Consider the following 20088-nt stretch of genomic DNA (forward strand, 5'->3'; position numbering starts at 1 on the left):
AAAAGGAATTAAAAACCGCTTTGTTGTGAATGACCAATCACATGGTCACATGAGACCACAAGCCACAACCCTATAAAACCTCTGATGATGTAAATATCATCAGCTATTGGAAAACAACCTATACTTTCTCCCAGGCCAGGGTAACTTGAAGTGACTACAACAGCTGCACATATCTGTTTCACTTAAAATAGTAACCTAAGATAGTTGTGAACCCCCCCAGAGGCAAACGTCAGAGGAAACATCACAATCTTCATCGTAAAACAAAGGCCAGAATTTCCTCGAGTCTTGGAAAAGTTTGTTCTGGATAAATCCTTACAGGCAACTTCAGTTCGGGTTAATGTCTGAGGACACACATTCTCTCTCTCTCACACACATTCTTACACGTGTGCACACACACATAAAAATATGATGTCCCTTCTTTCAGCTCACAGGAGGAATAGGCTTCATCCACCACAATTGCACTCCAGAGTTCCAGGCCAACGAGGTCCGCAAGGTCAAGGTAATGACCCCTATGCCATGCTCTCTCTTTTTCACTCCCATCTCCTTTCATCTTTGTTTTCTGTTACATGTGTGTGTCTGTATGTTTGTCTCTGTTACTCATCCTATCGTCTGCTCTCGGTTTGATCTTCCTGCCAACCTAGTTGCTACCGTTTCACTGTAGTGTTCCCGCCAGGCAATCTTTTTCTTTATATTCTCATGCTCTGTCTGGCTTGCTTTTTCAATACCCTGTAGGTTTGCAGAGTGTAATAGATATCCTTACCCTCTCGCTCCTCTCCCTGTTCACTTTTTTCCTCTTCCCTCAATTTATATTATCCTTCCTGCTACCTCATTCCTCTCTCTCCACCTCCTCCACCCTGCCCTCCCTCTTTTCCCCCTCATCTCCCTCCTTCTCCTGCCTGCCTCCTTCCCTCTCTCTCCCAGCGGTACGAGCAGGGTTTCATCACAGACCCGGTAGTGATGAGTCCTACAGACCGTGTGGCTGACGTGTTCCAGGCCAAGGCACGCCACGGCTTCTGCGGCATCCCCATCACAGACAACGGCCACATGGGGGGCCACCTCGTTGGCATCATCTCCTCGCGTGACATTGACTTCCTGAAGGAGGAGGAGCACATCCTGCCTCTCAGTGAGGTGGGTGTGGCTTAACACATCATGGTTGAATGTTATTTGGTCTTCGAGTTAGTATTTTTAAATCAGTGTATATGCATTTAGTTTACTTCCCTACCACTCTAACTGTCGTCCAAAGGTAAATGCTCATCTTCCTTTGTTTTCTCCTTTCCTTCCCCGCTACAGGTGATGACAAAGCTGGAGGACCTTGTCATTGCTCCAGCTGGAGTGACACTGAAAGAGGCCAATGAGATTCTGCAGAGGAGTAAGAAAGGTGAGGAGGCGGGACCTGAGAAAAGGGAAGGACAGTCCTATACATGTCCAATTTATGTGCCTCGTGATTAGATTTCCCCATTCTAAATGGTGTCCATCTCTGTGTAGGTAAGCTGCCCATAGTGAACGAGGAGGGCTGCCTGGTGTCCATCATCGCCAGGACAGATCTGAAGAAGAACAGGGACTTTCCCCTGGCCGCTAAAGACTCCCGCAAACAGTTGCTGTGTGGGGCAGCCATCGGCACGCACAACGATGACAAGTACAGACTGGACCTGCTGGTGCAGAGCGGAGTAGACGTGGTCGTACTGGTGGGTCACTGGTTCTCCTACCCCGTCTATTTGTTCTTCTCATATAGATACTTTCTCTTCTTCAATCTGTTCTTTAATGTTGATCTCGTTCTTTAAGGACTCCTCTCAAGGGAACTCGATCTTCCAAATCGACATGATTAAGTACATCAAAGAGAAATACCCACAGCTTCAGGTCATTGGAGGCAATGGTGAGTGTTGGGACACACACATACAGAAATGCTGCATTCTCAGAGTTGCCCTCATTTAATGGTTCCACCATGTACCACCCTTGGCATTGTTGGTCTGTCTCCCCCTGCTTGTCTCAGTGGTAACTGCAGCCCAGGCCAAGAACCTGATCGATGCCGGGGTGGACGGCCTGCGCGTGGGCATGGGCAGTGGCTCCATCTGTATCACACAGGAAGGTAAGTCCCACCAATGGCCTTCCTAGCTCCCCTCCCTTACATCCACCCACAGCTCTAACCCAATCGGGAGTCTCCAATCTGACCACCTTCCCACTAACGACTGAAATCGCCCCTTAGCCAAGTGTAGAAGTCTGTACAAAGAGTCCCATCCATAAGTGTTTGTCCTAGTTTTTTTTTCTCTCTACTGGCTGTAGAGAATGCTGAATGGTTTTTCAGAATCAAATTGTGCTGCTATGCTACATTCTAATACATGCAATTAAACAGAGTAAGAGCACCTGCTGAATTAATGCAGCATATGCAACATCCTCAAACCACTTCAGAGCAAAACGTTGAAAACGGACAAACAATCGATTTAAGGGGCAGGTCCTCAGAAAGCACGCACAACTTTCTTCTTGTTCATCGTTCCTACCCTCTATTTTATGTTTCTCTGTCTCATCCTCCCCTTCTCTCTCCATCATGCTATTCTCTCAATCTTTCATGATCTGTTTTGTGTTTCTTATTGTCTTTCTATCTATCGCTTCTTTCTTTCTCTCTGTATCCCTCTCTTTCTCATCACCTTTGTTTCATTGTGTGGACCTCTCCTCTCTTTTCTCCTCTCTTCTCCTCTTTTTCTCCTCTCTTGGTTTCACACTGCCTGTAATGTATGTCTCTAGCGCCTCTCAGTGTTCCTCCTGGTATAAAGCTCCACAGCCCCAAAACCCCAACTACTGTTACGGGATACTGCAGTAAGTCCCCCACCCCCCTACGCAGGGCTCTCTCTCATTGGCTCTACTACCACACTGTGCCCGCCCACCCGCCTTCACAGCCTCTCTGCATCGGTTGCTAACGGCTCTGCATCAGTACAAGTAGTATTCAAGCTGGCCTTGGGTTTTTGGATGGTTGTCCTTTTGTCCTTGACTAATCTGTCAATCACAGTGTGTGACATCACACCTATCTTGTCTCGACATGCCCTCATTACGACACATGCGCTACATTTTGGATGCATATGATGAAGTATGTTTTAGTAGTGGACTTGAGATGCATCCTTAAATGCAGTGCACAGGCATGTGATGGACAGTCTCAGTCATGATGATGTCTGTCAGTTAGGCCATTCACTATCCCTCATCTGAAACAAGTTGTAACTTCTTTAGCAATATCAATAGGCCTACTACAGATGAAAGATATTTTCATCATTCTGCATCTGTCAATTTACTGTAAAAGGTCGTTGTCACTGTTAAGAAAAAAACAACCTAGTCTTTTTCCCCCATGAGTTGTTTTTAACTGCATTTACCCTGTTGGTTGTACACCAACCTATGACCAGGTATAGGGGTTGGGAGGGAGCCCTTAGCGCCGAATTAAACTGGCTGTTGTAACGCATTTAATTAAGTTACCTATGTCATTGTTTCTAACACCTCATTTACATATGTCATTGACTTAACATATGATTTACAATGTGTTCGATCATAATAATATCATTATTTTAAGAGCGCGACTGCAATATGCACGACTGCAAAAACTTTCTGGTAGTGCAAGTCTGGATATTGAGTATTTTTTTAGGTAATTATTTCATATATTAAATACCTGTAACAGTTAGGCTGTTCCAAAGCTTATGCATAATAATCACAGAAAAAGAAGTGGACATGAATCTAAAATAATGTTCCACTTTATCGACTTCTTTGATGTTGGCTTCTGACATTCTAATGAACTCATTTTAGAGTTCATCAAACATTTCTCTGAAACTGATTGCTCACAACAGGATTCATTGAAACTGTTACACAACACGTTTAGGAGGAAATTATAGCAATCTACTTCTCAAATGTAGTGTTGGACAAAGCCTGCATACGAAACAAACTCCACTCAAAACACCTAAGACTTACTCGATTTCTTTTCTCTTTTCATTTTATGAATGTTATTTTCCCAAATAAACATCAACTTTGTATAATGTTTTATAGTGTGCGGTTGTCTATGTTTGCAAATTGGAAATCCTGTCATGCCCCATCATGCCCCACCATCAGTTTGATAATGATTTGATTTATCAGGTAAACACATGATAAAATATCATTCTTTAAAATATAGTCCACTTAAGCAAGCCAAAACCATGTTTAATCTACAGCAAATCAACAAAAATATGAATTAATGCTGACTTAACTTCATAAACCAGGAAATTACATCAAATACATTCCAGGACGGACTATCTGCTGTGTGTGAGAATCACTAGTCTGTCTCTGATAGGTGGCCTACAGCAGGGGCTCCCAGACTTGGTCCTGGGGCCCCCTGGGTGCATGTTTTGGTTTTATGCCCTAGCACTACACAGCTGATTGAAATGACCATCTCATTAACCGTTGATGATTTGAATCAGCTGTGTAGTGCTAGGGCATAAAACCAAACCGTGGGCCCCAGGACTGAGTTTGGGAAATCCTGGTCTACATGTGCAGGCTTGGCTGGATATTCAACTTGTGTTCTTTGTCCTCCTTCCCCTGTTTTCTCAGTGTTGGCATGCGGGCGTCCCCAGGCCACCGCCGTGTACAAGGTGTCGGAGTACGCCCGTCGATTCGGGGTGCCAGTTGTTGCCGACGGGGGCATCCAGACTGTGGGGCACATTGCCAAAGCCCTGGCACTGGGGGCATCTACAGGTGAGTCGGGCTTAAATTAAATATCCATACACACACAAACTCTCATTATAGTCCTTTCAAACTCAACTCTGGACCTTGAAGCCAGTTCCACTGCTTGTTTTCATTTTTCCCCTTTAATCAGGGACTGATTTAGACCTGGTATTCAACTCTTACCCTACGAGGTCTGGAGCCTGCTGGTTTTCTGTTCTACCTGATAATTAATTGCACCTGCCTGGTGTCCCAGGTCTAAATCAGTCCCTGATTTAAAGGGGAACAATGAAAACAAGAAGTGGCATTGGCTTCAAGGTCCAGAGTTGAGTTGAGGGGTCTAAAGTACACACTCAGAGAAAGGCTTTTACAAAAGACACACCACAAGCATACACACATTCCATTAGCAGTGGATGAAGTGCTAACACTCACATGATCTAACGGTTATCTCCCCTCGGTCTCTCCAGTGATGATGGGCTCTCTCCTGGCTGCCACCAGTGAGGCTCCAGGTGAATACTTCTTCTCTGATGGCATCAGGCTGAAGAAGTACAGGGGCATGGGCTCACTGGATGCCATGGACAAGAACCTGGGCTCCCAGACCAGATACTTCAGGTACTCAGGCGCAGTAATACTAATATAATCATTTGCCAATCGTTTCATTCTGAACAGAACCATCATTTGTTCATTCCGACCAACAAAATATAGTTCTGAACCGGTTCGAACCAAAAAAAAGTAACTGTTTATGAAGCGCTGGGTTGTGATGTCATGCTGAATTAGGCCCACAGAATTATACCTACGGAGGAGCAGAATCTATGAAGGAACTTTGAATGTCTTTGAACTTCAGAGAGTTGGCTTAACTAACGTTGGACCAGAGCTAGCTCTTGACCATGACTCTCAGTCCCATTACATTACGCATAATGCCGCCTAGAGTTTGCGAGCTAGACCAAAACTAGCTTGTGACGTCAATATCTACTGTAGACTATGCTTCTGAGGGAGGAGGACGGGCAGGTAGCCTGCACACACACACTGGCAAAGATGTTCAGCTGGCAGGCAGGCCGACACTGGAATTTGAGTGACAAAGTGAGGGTTTTGCATAGGCGCTTTGTTGCGTTTTTGTTGTTGTGGGAATGGGAAAAAATGCCCGGAACATAAAATAAGGGTTCCCATGCTTTTAAAATAACGGTTCAGTTCCGGAACAGTATAGATCACTTTCGTTCTTGCTTCTGTTCCTCAAAAAATGTTTGTTATTTTACGGTTTTCAGTTCTGTTCCCTGAACCGGTTCCAACACCTGATACTAATACACATTTATTGTCTCCAGGGTTGTATTCATTAGGCACAAAGTGAAATAAAAGACACTACCTGAATGCTTGTTTTTGTTTCCCGTTGCAAAACGTTTTGCTACAGTGTGCAATAATCAATGAATACGACACAGGGGTAACTGGCTTTGAAGCAAGCAGTCAATCAAGACAAACAACATATATTCAAGTGCCTTTCAGAAAGTATTCACACCCCTTGACTTTTTCCACATTTTGTTGTGTTACAGCCTGAATTTAAAATAGATTAAATTGAGTTTTTTTGGTCACTGGCCTACACACAATAACCCCATAATGTCATTAAAAAATTAATTAAGCTGAAATGTCTTGAGTCAATACGTATTCAACCTCTGTTATGGCAATCCTAAGTAAGTTCAGGAGTAAAAATGTGCTTAACAAGTCACAATCATTTGCATGGACTCACTATGCAATGATGGTGTTTAACATGATTTTTTAATGACTACCTCATCTCTACCCCACACATACAATTATCTGTAAGGTCCCTCAGTCAAGCAGTGAATTTGAAACACAGATTCAACCACAAAGACCAGGGAAGTTTTCCAACACCTCGCAAAGAAGGGCACCTTTTGGTAGATAAAAATAAAATCAGATATTGAATATCCCTTTGCGCATGGTGAAGTTATTAATTACACATTGGATGGTGTATCAATACACCCAGTCACTACAAAGATAAAGGTGTCCTTCCTAACTCAGTTACCGGAGAGGAACCTCTCTAGGGATTTCACCATGAGGCCAATAGTGACTTTTAACAGTTAGAGTGTAATGGCTGTGATGGGAGAAAACTGAGGATGGATCAACAACATTAGTTACTCCACAATACTAACAGAACTGACAGAGTGAAAAGAAGCCTGTAAATAATAAAACATATTCCAAAACATGCTTCCTGTTTGCAACAAGGCACTAAAGTAAAACTGCAAAAAAATGTGGCAAATCAATTACCTTTTTGTCCTGAATACAAAGTGTTATGTTTGGGGCAAATCCAATACATCACTGAGTGCCACACTCCATATTTTCAAGCATAGTGGTGTCTGCATCATGTCATGGGTATGCTTGTAATCGTTAAGGACTGGGGCAATTTTTGGGCTGAAAAATTAACGGAATGGAGCCAAGCACAGGCAAAATCCTAGAGAAAAACCTGGTTCAGTCTGCTTTCCAACAGACACTGGAAGATTAATTCACCTTTCATCAGGACAAAGGAGAGGCAAATGAGATCTCTCCTTTAAGACAAAGAAGATGATTGTGGACTACATAAAAAGGACAACCAAGCACGCCCTCATTCTCATCGATGGGGCTGTAGTGGAGCAGGTTGAGAGCTTCAAGTTTCTTGGTGTCCAAAACAAACTAGAATGATCCAAACACACCAAGACAGTTGTGAAGAGGGCATGACAAAACCTATTCCCCCTCATGAGATTGAAAAGATTTGGCATGGGTCCTGAGATCCTCAAAAGGTTCTACAGCTGCAACTGCTCGACCTCCGACCGCAAGGCACTACAGAGGGTAGTGCGTACGGCCCAGTACATCACTGGGGCAAAGCTTCCAGCCATCCAGGACCTCTATACCAGGCAGTCAAAGACCCCACCCACCCCAGTCATAGACTGTTCTCTCTGCTACCGCATGGCAAGGGGTACCGGAGCGCCAAGTTTAGGACCAAAAGGCTTCTACCCCCAAGCCAAAAGAGTCCTGAACAGGTAATCAAATGGCTACCCAGACTATTTGCAGTGTGTGTCGTCGTCAGTCTGTTCCCCCCTCTTTTACGCTGCTTCTCTCTGTTTATTATCTTATCTATGCATAGTCACTTTAACTATACCTACATGTACATATTACCTCAATTAGCCCTACTAACCGGCGCCCCCGCACATTGACTCTGCCGGTACCACCTGTATATAGCATCGCTACTGTTATTTTCACTGTCATTTTACTGTTTTTTATTTTGTATTTCTTTACCTAATACCTATTTTTTTACTTAAATTGCACTGTTGGTTATGGATTGTAAGTACCATTTCACTGTAAGGTCTACAGTCATGGCCAAAAGTTGAGAATTACACAAATATTAATTTTCACCAAGTCTGCTGCTTCAGTGTCTTTTGATATTTTTTGTCAGATGTTACTATGGAATACTGAAGTATAATTACAAGCATTTAATAAGTGTCAAAGGCTTTTATTGACAATTACATGAAGTTGATGCAAAGAGTCAATATTTGCAGTGTTGACCCTTTTTTTTCCAAGACCCCTGCAATCCGCCCTGTCATGCTGTCAATTAACTTCTGGGCCACATCCTGACTGATAGCAGCCCATTCTTGCATAATCAATGCTTGGAGTTTGTCAGAATTTGTGGGTTTATGTTTGTCCACCCGCCTCTTGAGGATTGACCACAAGTTCTCAATGGGATTAAGGTCTGGGGAGTTTCCTGCCCATGGACCCAAAATATTGTTTTGGGATCAAATATTGTTTTATTCCCCGAGCTACTTAGTTATCACTTTTGCCTTATGGCAAGGTGCTCCATCATGCTGGAAAGGGCATTGTTTGTCACCAAACTGTTCCTGGATGGTTTGGAGAAGTTGCTCTCTGAGGATGTGTTGGTACCATTCTTTATTCGTGGCTGTGTTCTTAGGAGAAATTGTGAGTGAGCCGACCCCCTTGGCTGTGAAGCAACCCCACACATGAATGGTCTCAGGATGCTTTACTGTTGGCATGACACAGGACTGATGGTAGCGCTCACCTCGTCTTTTCCGGATGCCCCAAACAATCGGAAAGGGGATTCATCAGAGGAAATGACTTTATCCCAATCCTCAGCAGTCCAATCCCTGTACCTTTTGCAGAATATCAGTCTGTCCCTGATGTTTTTCCTGGAGAGAAGTGGCTTCTTTGCTGCCCTTCTTGACACCAGGCCATCCTCCAAAAGTCTTCGCCTCACTGTGCGTGCAAATGCACTCACACATGCCTGCTGCCATTCCTGAGCAAGCTCTGTACTAGTGGTGCCCCGATCCCGCAGCTGAATCAACTTTAGGAGACGGTCCTGGCGATTGCAGGACTTTCGTTGGCGCCCTGAAGCCTTCTTCACAACAATTAAACCGCTCTCGAAGTTCTTGATGATCCGATAAATGGTTGATTTAGGTGCAATCTTACTGGCAGCAATATCCTTGCCTGTGAAGCCCTTTTTGTGCAAAGCAATGATGACGGCACGTGTTTCCTTGCAGGTAACCATGATTGACAGAGGAAGAACAATGATTCCAAGCACCACCCTCCTTTTGAAGCTTCCAATCTGTTATTTGAACTCAATCAGCATGACAGTGTGATCTCCAGCCTTGTCTTCGTCAAATCAAAATCAAATTTATTTATATAGCCCGTTATTACATCAGCTGATATCAAAGTGCTGTACAGAAACCCAGCCTAAAACCCCAAACAGCAAGCAATGCATGTGTAGAAGCATGGTGGCTAGGAAAAACTCCCTAGAAAGGCCAAAACCTAGAGGAACGAGGCTATGAGGGGTGTCCTCTTCTGGCTGTGCCGGATGGAGATTCTAACAGAACATGGCCAAGATGTTCAAATGTTCATAAATGACCAGCATGGTCAAATAATAATAATCACAGTAGTTGTCGAGGGTGCAACAAGTCAGCACCTCAGGAGTAAATGTCAGTTGGCTTTTCACAGCCGATCATTGAGAGTATCTCTACCGCTCCTGCTGTCTCTAGAGAGTTGAAAACAGCTGGTCCGGTGAACAAGTCAGGGTTCCATAGCCGCAGGCAGAACAGTTGAAACTGGAGCAGCAGCATGGCCAGGTGGACTGGGGACAGCAAGGAGTCATCATGCCAGGACCATGCCATCATGAGGCATGGTCCTAGAGCTCAGGTCCTCCGAGAGAGAGAATTAGAGAGAGCATACTTAAATTCACACAGGACACCGGATAAGACAGGAGAAGTACTCCAGATATAACAAACTGACCCTAGCCCCCCGACACAAACTACTGCAGCATAAATACTGGAGGCTGAGACAGGCGGAGTCAGGAGACACTGTGGCCCCATCCGATGATACCCCCGGACAGGGCCAAACAGGAAGGATATAACCCCACCCACTTTGCCAAAGCACAGCCCCCACACCACTAGAGGGATAGCTTCATCCACCAACTTACCATCCTGAGACCAGGCCGAGTTTAGCCCACAAAGATCTCCGCCACGGCACAACCCAAAGGGGGGCGCCAACCCAAACAGGAAGATCACATCAGTGACTCAACCCACTCAAGTGACGCACCCCTCCTAGGGATGGCATGAAAGAGCACCAATAAGCCAGTGACTCAGCCCCTGCAATAGGGTTAGAGGCAGAGAATACCAGTGGAAAGAGGGGAACCAGCCAGGCAGAGACAGCAAGGGTGGTTCGTTGCTCCAGAGCCTTTCCGTTCACCTTCACACTCCTGGGCCAGACTACACTCAATTATATGACCTACTGAAGAGATGAGTCTTCAGTAAAGACTTAAAGGTTGAGACCGAGTCTGCATCTCTCACATGGGTAGGCAGACCGTTCCATAAAAATGGAGCTCTATAGGAGAAAGCCCTGCCTCCAGCTGTTTGCTTAGAAATTCTAGGGACAATTAGGAGGCCTGCGTCTTGTGACCGTAGCGTATGTGTAGGTATGTACGGCAGGACCAAATCAGAGAGATAGGTAGGAGCAAGCCCATGTAATGCTTTGTAGGTTCGCAGTAAAACCTTGAAATCAGCCCTTGCCTTAACAGGAAGCCAGTGTAGGGAGGCTAGCAGTGGAGTAATATGATCATATTTTTTGGTTCTAGTCAGGATTCTAGCAGCCGTATTTAGCACTAACTGAAGTTTATTTAGTGCTTTATCCGGGTAGCCGGAAAGTAGAGAATTGCAGTAGTCTAACCTAGAAGTAACAAAAGCATGGATTAATTTTTCTGCATCATTTTTGGACAGAAAGTTTCTGATTTTTGCAATGTTACGTAGATGGAAAAAATCTGTCCTTGAAACAGTCTTGATATGTTCGTCAAAAGAGAGATCAGGGTCCAGAGTAACGCCGAGGTCCTTCACAGTTTTATTTGAGACGACTGTACAACCATTAAGATTAATTGTCAGATTCAACAGAAGATCTCTTTGTTTCTTGGAACCTAGAACAAGCGTCTCTGTTTTGTCCGAGTTTAAAAGTAGAACGTTTGCAGCCATCCACTTCCTTATGTCTGAAACACAGGCTTCTAGCGAGGGCAATTTTGGGGCTTCACCATGTTTCATTGAAATGTACTGTCATCCCCATAGCTGTGAAAGTTAACATTATGTTTTCGAATAACATCCCCAAGAGGTAAAATATATCGTGAAAACAATCGTGGTTCTAAAACGGAACCTTGAGGAACACCGAAATTTACAGTTGATTTCTCAGAGGACAAACCATTCACAGAGACAAACTGATATCTTTCGGACAGATATGATCTAAACCAGGCCAGAACTTGTCCGTGTAGACCAATTTGGGTTTCCAATCTCTCCAAAAGAATGTGGTGATCGATGGTATCAAAAGCAGCACTAAGGTCTAGGAGCACGAGGACAGATGCAGAGCCTCGGTCTGAGGCCATTAAAAGGTCATTTACCACCTTCACAAGTGCAGTCTCAGTGGTATGATAGGGTCTAAAACCAGACTGAAGCATTTTGTATACATTGTTTGTCTTCCGGAAGGCAGTGAGTTGCAGCTTTTTCTAAAGTTTTAGAGAGGAATGGAAGATTTGATATAGGCCGATAGTTTATATTTTCTGGGTGAAGGTTTGGCTTTTTCAAGAGAGGCTTTATTACTGCCACTTTTAGTGAGTTTGGTACACATCCGGTGGATAGAGAGACGTTTATTATGTTCAACATAGGAGGGGCCAAGCACAGGAAGCAGCTCTTTCAGTAGTTTAGTTGGAATTGGGTCCAGTATGCAGCTTGAAGGTTTAGAGTCCATGATTATTTTCATCACTGTGTCAAGAGATAGTACTAAAACACTTGAGTGTCTCCCTTGACCCTAGGTCCTGGCAGAGTTGTGCAGACTCAGGACAAATGAGCTTTGAAAGAATACACAGATTTAAAGAGGAGTCTGTAATTTGCTTTCTAATGATTGTGATCTTTTCCTCAAAGAAGTTCAGGAATTTATTACTGCGGAAGTGAAAGCGATCCTCTCTTGGGGAATGCTGCTTTTTAGTTAGCTTTGCAACAGTATCAAAAATAAATTTAGGATAGTTTTTATTTTCCTCAATTAAGTTGGAAAAATAGGATGATCGAGCAGCAGTGAGGGCTCTTCGAGACTTCCAGTTTGGTGTGGCGCCATTTCAGTTCCAATTTTCTGGAAGCTTGCTTCAGAGCTCAGGTATTTTCTGTATACCAGGGAGATCAATTCTTATGACAAATGTTTTTAGTTTTTAGGGGTGCAACTGCATCTAGGGTATTGTGCAAGGTTAAATTGAGTTCCTCAGTTAGGTGGTTAACGGATTATTGTCCTCTGACGTCCTTGGGTAGGCAGAGGGAGTCTGGAAGGAATCTTTGGGTTGTCTGAGAATTTATAGCACGATGTTTGATGCTCCTTGGTTGGGGTCTGAGCAGATTATTTGTTGCGATTGCAAACGTAATAACATGGTGGTCCGATAGTCCAGGATTATGAGGAAAAACATTAAGATCCACAACATTTATTCCATGGGACAAAACTAGGTCCAGAGTATGACTGTGGCAGTGAGTAGGTCCAGAGACATGCTGGACAAAACCCACTGAGTCGATGATGGCTCCGAAAGCCTTTTGGAGTGGGTCTGTAGAGTTTTCCATGTGAATATTATCTGCTATGACTACAAGGTCCGATTAGGAATTCGGGGAACTCAGTGAGGAACGCTGTATATGGCCCAGGAGGCCTGTAAACAGTAGCTATAAAAAGTGATTGTGCAGGCTGCATAGATTTCATGACTAGAAGCTCCAAAGACAAAAACGTCTTTTTTTTTTTGTAAATTGAAATTTGCTATCGTAAATGTTAGCAACACCTCCGCCTTTGCGGGACGCACAGGGGATATGGTCACTAGTGTAACCAGGAGGTGAGGCCTCATTTAACACAGTAAATTCATCAGGCTTAAGTCATGTTTCAGTCAGGCCAATCACATCAAGATTATGATCAGTGATTAGTTAATTGACTAACTGCCTTTGACGTGAGGGATATAACATTTAGTAGCCCTATTTTGAGATGTGAGGTATCATGATCTCTTTCAATAATGGTAGGGAATGGAGGAGGTCTTTATTCTAGTGAGATTGCTAAGGCGAACGCCGCCATGTTTAGTTTTGCTCAACCTAGGTCGAGGCACAGACACGGTCTCAATGGGGATAGCTGAGCTGACTACACTGACTGTGCTAGTGGCAGACTCCACTAAGCTGTCTATGTTCGTAGATAAGATGAGAGCACCCCTCCAGCTAGGATGGAGTCTGTCACTCCTCAACAGGCCAGGCTTGGTCCTGTTTGTGGGTGAGTCCCAGAAAGAGGGCCAATTATCTACAAATTGTATCTTTTGGGAGGGGCAGAAAACAGTTTAACCAGCGATTGAGTTGTGAGACTCTGCTGTAGAGCTCATCACTCCCCCTAACTGGGAGGGGCCAGAGACAATTACTCAATGCAGACACATCTTTCTAGCGGATTTACACGCTGAAGCTATGTTGCGCTTGGTGCCCTCTGACTGTTTCATCCTAACATTGTTGGTGCCGACGTGGATAACAATATCTCTATACTCTACACTCGCCAGTTTTAGCCAGCACCATCTTCAGATTAGCCTTAACGTCGGTAGCCCTGCCCCCTGGTAAACAGTGTATGATCGCTGGATGATTTGTTTTAAGTCTAATACTGCAGGTAATGGAGTCTAGGGTTTTCAATTTGTCAGAGCTAATTGTGGGAGGCTTCGGCGTCTCAGACCCCGTAACAGGAGGAGTAGAGACCAGAGAAGGCTAGGCCTCTGACTCTGACTCGCTGCTTAATGGGAGAACCGGTTGAATGTTTGTCGGCTGAATGAGCGACACCGGTTGAGCATTCCTACAGCATTTCCCTCCAGAAGCCGTGAGAAAGTTGTCCAGCTGCGGGGACCGTGTGGGGGGATTTATACTAACGTTACTATCTGTACTTACTGGTGGCACAGACGCCGTTTCATCCTTTCCTACACTGAAATTACCCTTGCCTAACGATTGCGCCTGAAGCTCGGCTTGCAGCACAGCTATCCTCGCCGTAAGGCGCTCGTTCTCCTGTATATTATGAGTACAGTGACTGCAATTAGAAGGCATCATGTTAATGTTACTACTTAGCTTCGGCTGTTGGAAGTCCTGACGACTCATGTCCAGATAAAATGTCCGGAGTGAAAAAGTTGAAAGAAAGTTGAGTGAGGGGAAAAACATAAACGGTAACTTAAAAAGTAAAAACCGTAAAGTTGTCAGGTAGCAAAGTAAGCTTGGCAACAAAACGCACAGCAGCACTCACACCTGTGATAACTAGAGAATCACTGACATGATGTCAGCTGGTCCTTTTGTGGCAGGGCTGAAATGCAGTGGAAATGTTTTGGGGCGATTCAGTTCATTTGCATGGCAGAGGGACTTTGCAATTAATTGCAATTCATCTGATCACTATTCATAACATTCTGGAGTATATGCAAATTGGCATCATACAAACTGAGGCAGCAGACTCTTTGAAAATTAATATTCGTGCAATGATTAACAACCAATTTAACAGAGCTTGAAGAAGTTTGAAAAGAAAAATGGGAAAATGTTGCACAATCCAGGTGTGGAAAGCTCTTAGAGACTTACCCAGAAAGACTGATGGTTGTAATCGTTGCCAAAGGTGCTTCTTCAAAGTATTAACTCAGGGCTGTGAATACTTATGTAAATGAGATATTTCTGTATTTTATTTTCAATACACATTTTTTCACTTTCATTATTGGGTATATTTTGAAATCAGGCTGTAACACAACAAAATGTGGAATAAGTCAAGGGGTATGAATACTTTCTGAAGGCCCCGTAGCTTACCCATCTCCTCCTCCTTCTCTCCAGTGAGTGTGACAAGATTAAGGTGGCCCAGGGTGTGTCGGGGGCAGTCCAGGACAAGGGCTCCATACATAAGTTTATTCCCTACCTGCTGGCTGGGATCCAGCACTCCTGTCAAGACATCGGATCCAAGAGCCTCACCCAGCTCAGGTACACATTTGAATGTAAATCAGAGTGAGCCTACTTTGATAACACCATCTGTTCGAAGGCTGTGTGTGTAAGCTTGGGGCTCTGTGTAACACAATTTTTCTTCCCCCTGCAGAGCCATGATGTATTCTGGGGATCTGAAGTTTGAGAAGAGGACGACATCGGCCCAGATGGAGGGAGGAGTCCACAGCCTGCACAGGTACTTACTGATGTGCTCTAGCTTGGCAGTATTGGCTTGCCCATAGTGCAGCGCTGTCACAGAGGCTAACATTACAATATATTATCTTCTGAACATCTCAGTTCCATGTACCACATACAAGCCCCTAGATTTAGAATGGTTCCCCTTTCAAAACTATCTCACTTCAACCTGCCTATATGTCTCTACAGTATCTGATCACGGCCAGATGCAACATGTTGGTAATTTGTAATGTGATCCATTAATCTGTTAAACCTCTCTCTCTCACAGTTATGAGAAGCGCCTGTTCTAAGGAAGAGAACACAGTAGTGGGCTGCAGACTTGTTCCTCAAGCATACGCACAAACAACTACTTGCCAACCCCAAATCTGTCTGTGCCTTTGAGCAAGGCACTTAACACTAATTTCTCCAGGGTCGCGGTTGATAGTTGCAGATCCTGGCCGTGACCCCACTCTCCTAGTGTATCTCAGGGAGTTGGGATATGCAAAAATGTGTTTCTAATTCACACGTGTACATGTGTGAAATAGGAAAAATATTAGCATCCACAATTATTACACACTCACACAAGTGCTGGGCGATTAGTTCTTTTTGAAGGTAGTTTCGGATCGATTATGAAAAAATAAATCGGTTTCGATTATTTTTTTAAACATTAAATGCATTATGAAATAATGACATTAAAATGATTTTATAGCTTTTTAATGGAAATTCCAAAGCCAAAAATAGTGAACATTCAATTGCCAAACTAAAAATACTCCATGGTCTCTTTCAGGTCCACATTCGGTTGACATCAAAAGAAAAACAGGAAATTACTATGAAATAATATTTCAGTTGTGTATATTACTTACTTTTTATTTGATAACTTTATTTTTCATTCCTTAAAGTCATCATGTATTACTTATCCTATTTAGCTAACTGGACTAAGCATGCTGCAGAGCTGTCTGATGTAATCATTTGACTAGTTATTCAAAGTAGATGAGGCATACTTTCCCAAAATGTCTCTCTCTCGTTGTTGTGCAGTAGCGGTATATGGGTAAAATCACTGGGGAAGCCAAGCCAGCCAGGGAAAGAAAATCCAAATTATAACCTATATGTTGTGATAATTGCATTGTTTGCTCTATAACCTGTTAGTTCACATACCTTGACACCGTGATATATAGGCCTAAATGCCAAGACAATAAGAAGACAGTGGCATAATTAAATTCAACCACACCTTTGTTTCGTCACAAAACCAGAGAGCAACATCTGTCTGGTGGAGTCCACAAAGCATATTGCATTTAACAAACAGTTACATGACCTTCCGCATAATCAAGCACGTTAATGTTAGCGATATTTTCAGACAACTAAACAACTATCGATTTAGAACACCAGAGAGTTACCAACTGCAAGTCGCAAAGAAAACAGGAGACTCCACTATTCCAGCACCATTTCAACATAATCAAATCACCTCTGCTTAGTCTAATACAGTGACAACTAAAAGATACCAAAAACTATTTAGTCCAATCAACATGAGCTAAATATGATGTGGCTGTCCATGGTACTGATTTCTGTGTGTGCGGCGTGCTTGCAAGTTGAAAAACGTGGACTCGCTTAACTTGTATAGAAACGCCAATTCCATCCTCTCATGTTGCCGAAACAGTCTATGACTCTGTCATATACAGTACATATTTGTAGTTTTTGCTGTCCAAGGCTAACTGGCTAAAATGCTTGCTCGCTAGCCTAACTTCCTTTCATGGTCAACAATGAGCCAGCTAGTTAACATCAGGCCAGGGGCACAATATATTAATTCATGGTTGGATCAGAATCACCGTTATAATCAAATAAGAATGTTTTTAACTGACTTGCCTAGTTAGATTTTTTTTAAATTGGCCAGACAGAGAATTAAGTAAAATCACAAGTCCAAATCCCTATTGCCATCCATGGCTGTTTTAGATGACTAACCACCGGAGGACAACACAACAATTCAAGTTTTTTTCTGCCAATGACGTTTGGCTTGATGTGGTGTGAAGCCAAATCCAAACTGGCTTCCCTTGACCCTTTTTTTTTGGTGCGCAAGGACCATTCACAGTTTAGATTAATGCTGATTGGCTAATATTTTATATTGGGGAGGGCAAATGCTTGCTGGCTTCCCTTGCATTCAATGCTACGGGTGGCAACAATATCATACTCTTTTTGACCAGACAGCATCCGATAGACGGGCTATAGAGACAGAGAGCCTCTTGCAAATTTAAGGAAAACTAAACAGATTTTTATATTTTTCCATTTTTGGGGGAAGCCTAGCTTCCCTTGGCATCCATGAATAGACACCACTCATGTTGTGTACATTCCTTTTTCATCCAGTCTCTGCGTATCTAACTTAACGTAGCAGGCGTAAGTTTATCCATCTCTGTCCAAGCCAGAAAGAACAGGCGCAATGGATTATGATCATTATAGTTAAATACCAATTTTCTGCACTAAACTATGTTGAATATTTGCTTAATGAAAACTACAACACCCTTCTGCACAGCGTTCCACATAGTTCTTGACTTGATTTCTCTCGTGAATGATTTGATTTATTTCCATAGAAACGGCGTGTTGGGCTCTCACAAAAAAACTAATGGTTTAAATCAAATAAACGACATTACAGTTAATCGCTCAGCACTAACACAAACATAAATGACCTTAACCATCAGTCTTCCCTGACACAGACAGACATGCTCTGCTCTCCCAGAAAGAGCATGTCTGTCTGTCAGTACTGTGATGGAGTGTTTTTGTGTAATCAGATGCCTCCCATGTCCTTCTGAAATGAACTGACTTTGAATAAGTCAAATAAAAAAAAGTTAACATTTTCAACAAGCTTTTTTTGTTATTGTGGTAATTTATTAAGTGTAGAGAGATTGTAAACACATTTGGGTTCAAATATATGCGTATTTATAATTTTAATATTTATTTTCTGTGTATAATGTGGCTGAAAAATATAAACTATTGGAACCAAGACTTACATAAGTGTCACGTAGACGCAGATGCAGAAGGTGAGTTTATTAACAATGACAGGCAAATTAACATAACAGGGGATCTATACTGAACATGAAAACAAACCATTACTGCTGATGACTGAGGCTACTGAGGGGTAAATAAAGGGAGGTAATCAAGGTGATGAAGTCCAGGTGTGTGTAATGATGGGGAGCAGGTGTGCTTAATTGATACATGCTGACCAGATGCGTTGCGTGCGCTGCAAAATAAAGGCACACGTTATTCAATCATTGCACCCACACTGCTCGTGAGTGTCTGCGTAGTCAGGCGCTAAAATAGAACTTGGTTCTATTTGTGATGCTCGACACACTGCAAGTCCTGCCTCTCCCATCTCCTCATTGTTTTTTATGAGCATGTACCCACGTGGGTGATTGAAAGATGAACTGAGGTCTACAATCCAGTCGGTTGTGGTAATGCACTTTAAAGTTGGTTGCCAACCGCCATATAAAGTCCGAAGAAGAAGCCTGAAGGAGGAGAGATTACTAGAAACGAACTCTGTTGACCGTTTTATTTGTGGATTAGTTGGAGTAGAGGACCTTGTGCATTTCAGGTAAAATAACAACCCAATGTTTATATCCCAGAACAAATTAGCTAGCAACAGCAAGTTAGCTAGTTACATTGCCATAAATGTTTAAAGCTTTTCGACCTGTCCCTGGACAAAACATAAGGAACACTTTAAAAATTGAGTTGCACCCCTTTTTGCCTTCAGAAGAGCCTCACTTCGTTAGGACATGGACTCTACAAGTTGTCAAGCGTTCCGCTGGGATGCTGGTCCAAGTGGACTCCAATGCTTCCTAGAGTTGTGTAAAGTTGGCTTGATGGCCTTTGGGTGGTGGACCATTCTTGATACACACGGGAAACTGTTGAACGTGGAAAAACCTAGCGGCATTGCAGTTCCTGACACACTCAAACCAGTACCCTGTTCAAAGGCACTTAAATCTTTTGTCTGGCCCATTCACCCTCTGAATGGCACACATACACAATCCATGTCTCAAGGCTTAAAAATCCTTTAACATGTCTTCTCCCCTTCGTCTACACTGATTTGAAGTGGATTTTACAATTGACATCAAATTGCGACTGCACTTGAAGAAACATTCAAAGTTCTTGTCATTTTCCGGATTGACTGACCTTAATGTCTTAAAGTAATGATGGACTGTCGTTTGTCTTTGCTTATTTGAGCTGTTCGTGACATAATATGGACTTGGTATTTTACCAAATAGGGCTATCTTCTGTATACCACCCCTACCTTGTCAGAACACAACTGATTGGCTTAAATGTATTAAGAAGGAAAGAAACTCCACAAATTAGTTTTAACAAGGCACACCTGTTAATTGAAATGCATTCCAGGTGACTACCTCATGAAGCTGAGGGTGTGCAAAGCTTTCTTCGAGGCAAAGGGTGGCTACTTTGAAGAATCTCAAATTACATATTTTGATTTGTTTAACACTTGGTTTCTACATGATTCCATGTGTTATTTCATAGGTTGATGTTTTCACTATTATTCTACAATGTAAAAAATAAAGAAAAACCCATTGAGTAGGTGTGTCCAAACTTTGACTGGTACTGTATATACAGTGTGTGAATGTGTATATGAACTCAGCAAAAAATGAAACGCCAATTTTTCAGGACCCTGTCTTTCAAAGATATTAAGTAAAAATCCAAATAACTAAACAGATCTTCATTGTAAAGGGTTTAAACACTGTTTCCCATGCTT

The 20088-nt window shown here is 43.0% G+C and overlaps 1 protein-coding gene across 2 annotated transcripts in view; it reads left to right on the forward strand.

The window, feature by feature from the left end:
• Positions 1 to 18198, forward strand: part of LOC112222102 (inosine-5'-monophosphate dehydrogenase 2) — a 29733-nt gene extending 11535 nt beyond the window's left edge. Inside the window, exons 4-15 of one of the 2 annotated variants that reach the window (XM_024384715.2) lie at positions 425 to 499; positions 922 to 1128; positions 1291 to 1378; positions 1486 to 1685; positions 1783 to 1873; positions 1991 to 2086; positions 2740 to 2811; positions 4555 to 4698; positions 5133 to 5277; positions 15030 to 15173; positions 15286 to 15369; positions 15637 to 18198. In XM_024384715.2, the coding sequence (XP_024240483.1) occupies positions 425 to 499; positions 922 to 1128; positions 1291 to 1378; positions 1486 to 1685; positions 1783 to 1873; positions 1991 to 2086; positions 2740 to 2811; positions 4555 to 4698; positions 5133 to 5277; positions 15030 to 15173; positions 15286 to 15369; positions 15637 to 15658 (1368 nt within the window). In that variant the 3' untranslated portion in view covers positions 15659 to 18198. The remainder of the gene's footprint in view (positions 1 to 424; positions 500 to 921; positions 1129 to 1290; positions 1379 to 1485; positions 1686 to 1782; positions 1874 to 1990; positions 2087 to 2739; positions 2812 to 4554; positions 4699 to 5132; positions 5278 to 15029; positions 15174 to 15285; positions 15370 to 15636) is intronic. The other variant, XM_024384716.2, reaches the window with a different exon arrangement.
• The last annotated feature ends 1890 nt before the right edge of the window (positions 18199 to 20088 follow it).

Source organism: Oncorhynchus tshawytscha, linkage group LG22 (assembly GCF_018296145.1).
Source record: "Oncorhynchus tshawytscha isolate Ot180627B linkage group LG22, Otsh_v2.0, whole genome shotgun sequence".
NCBI lineage: Eukaryota > Metazoa > Chordata > Actinopteri > Salmoniformes > Salmonidae > Oncorhynchus > Oncorhynchus tshawytscha.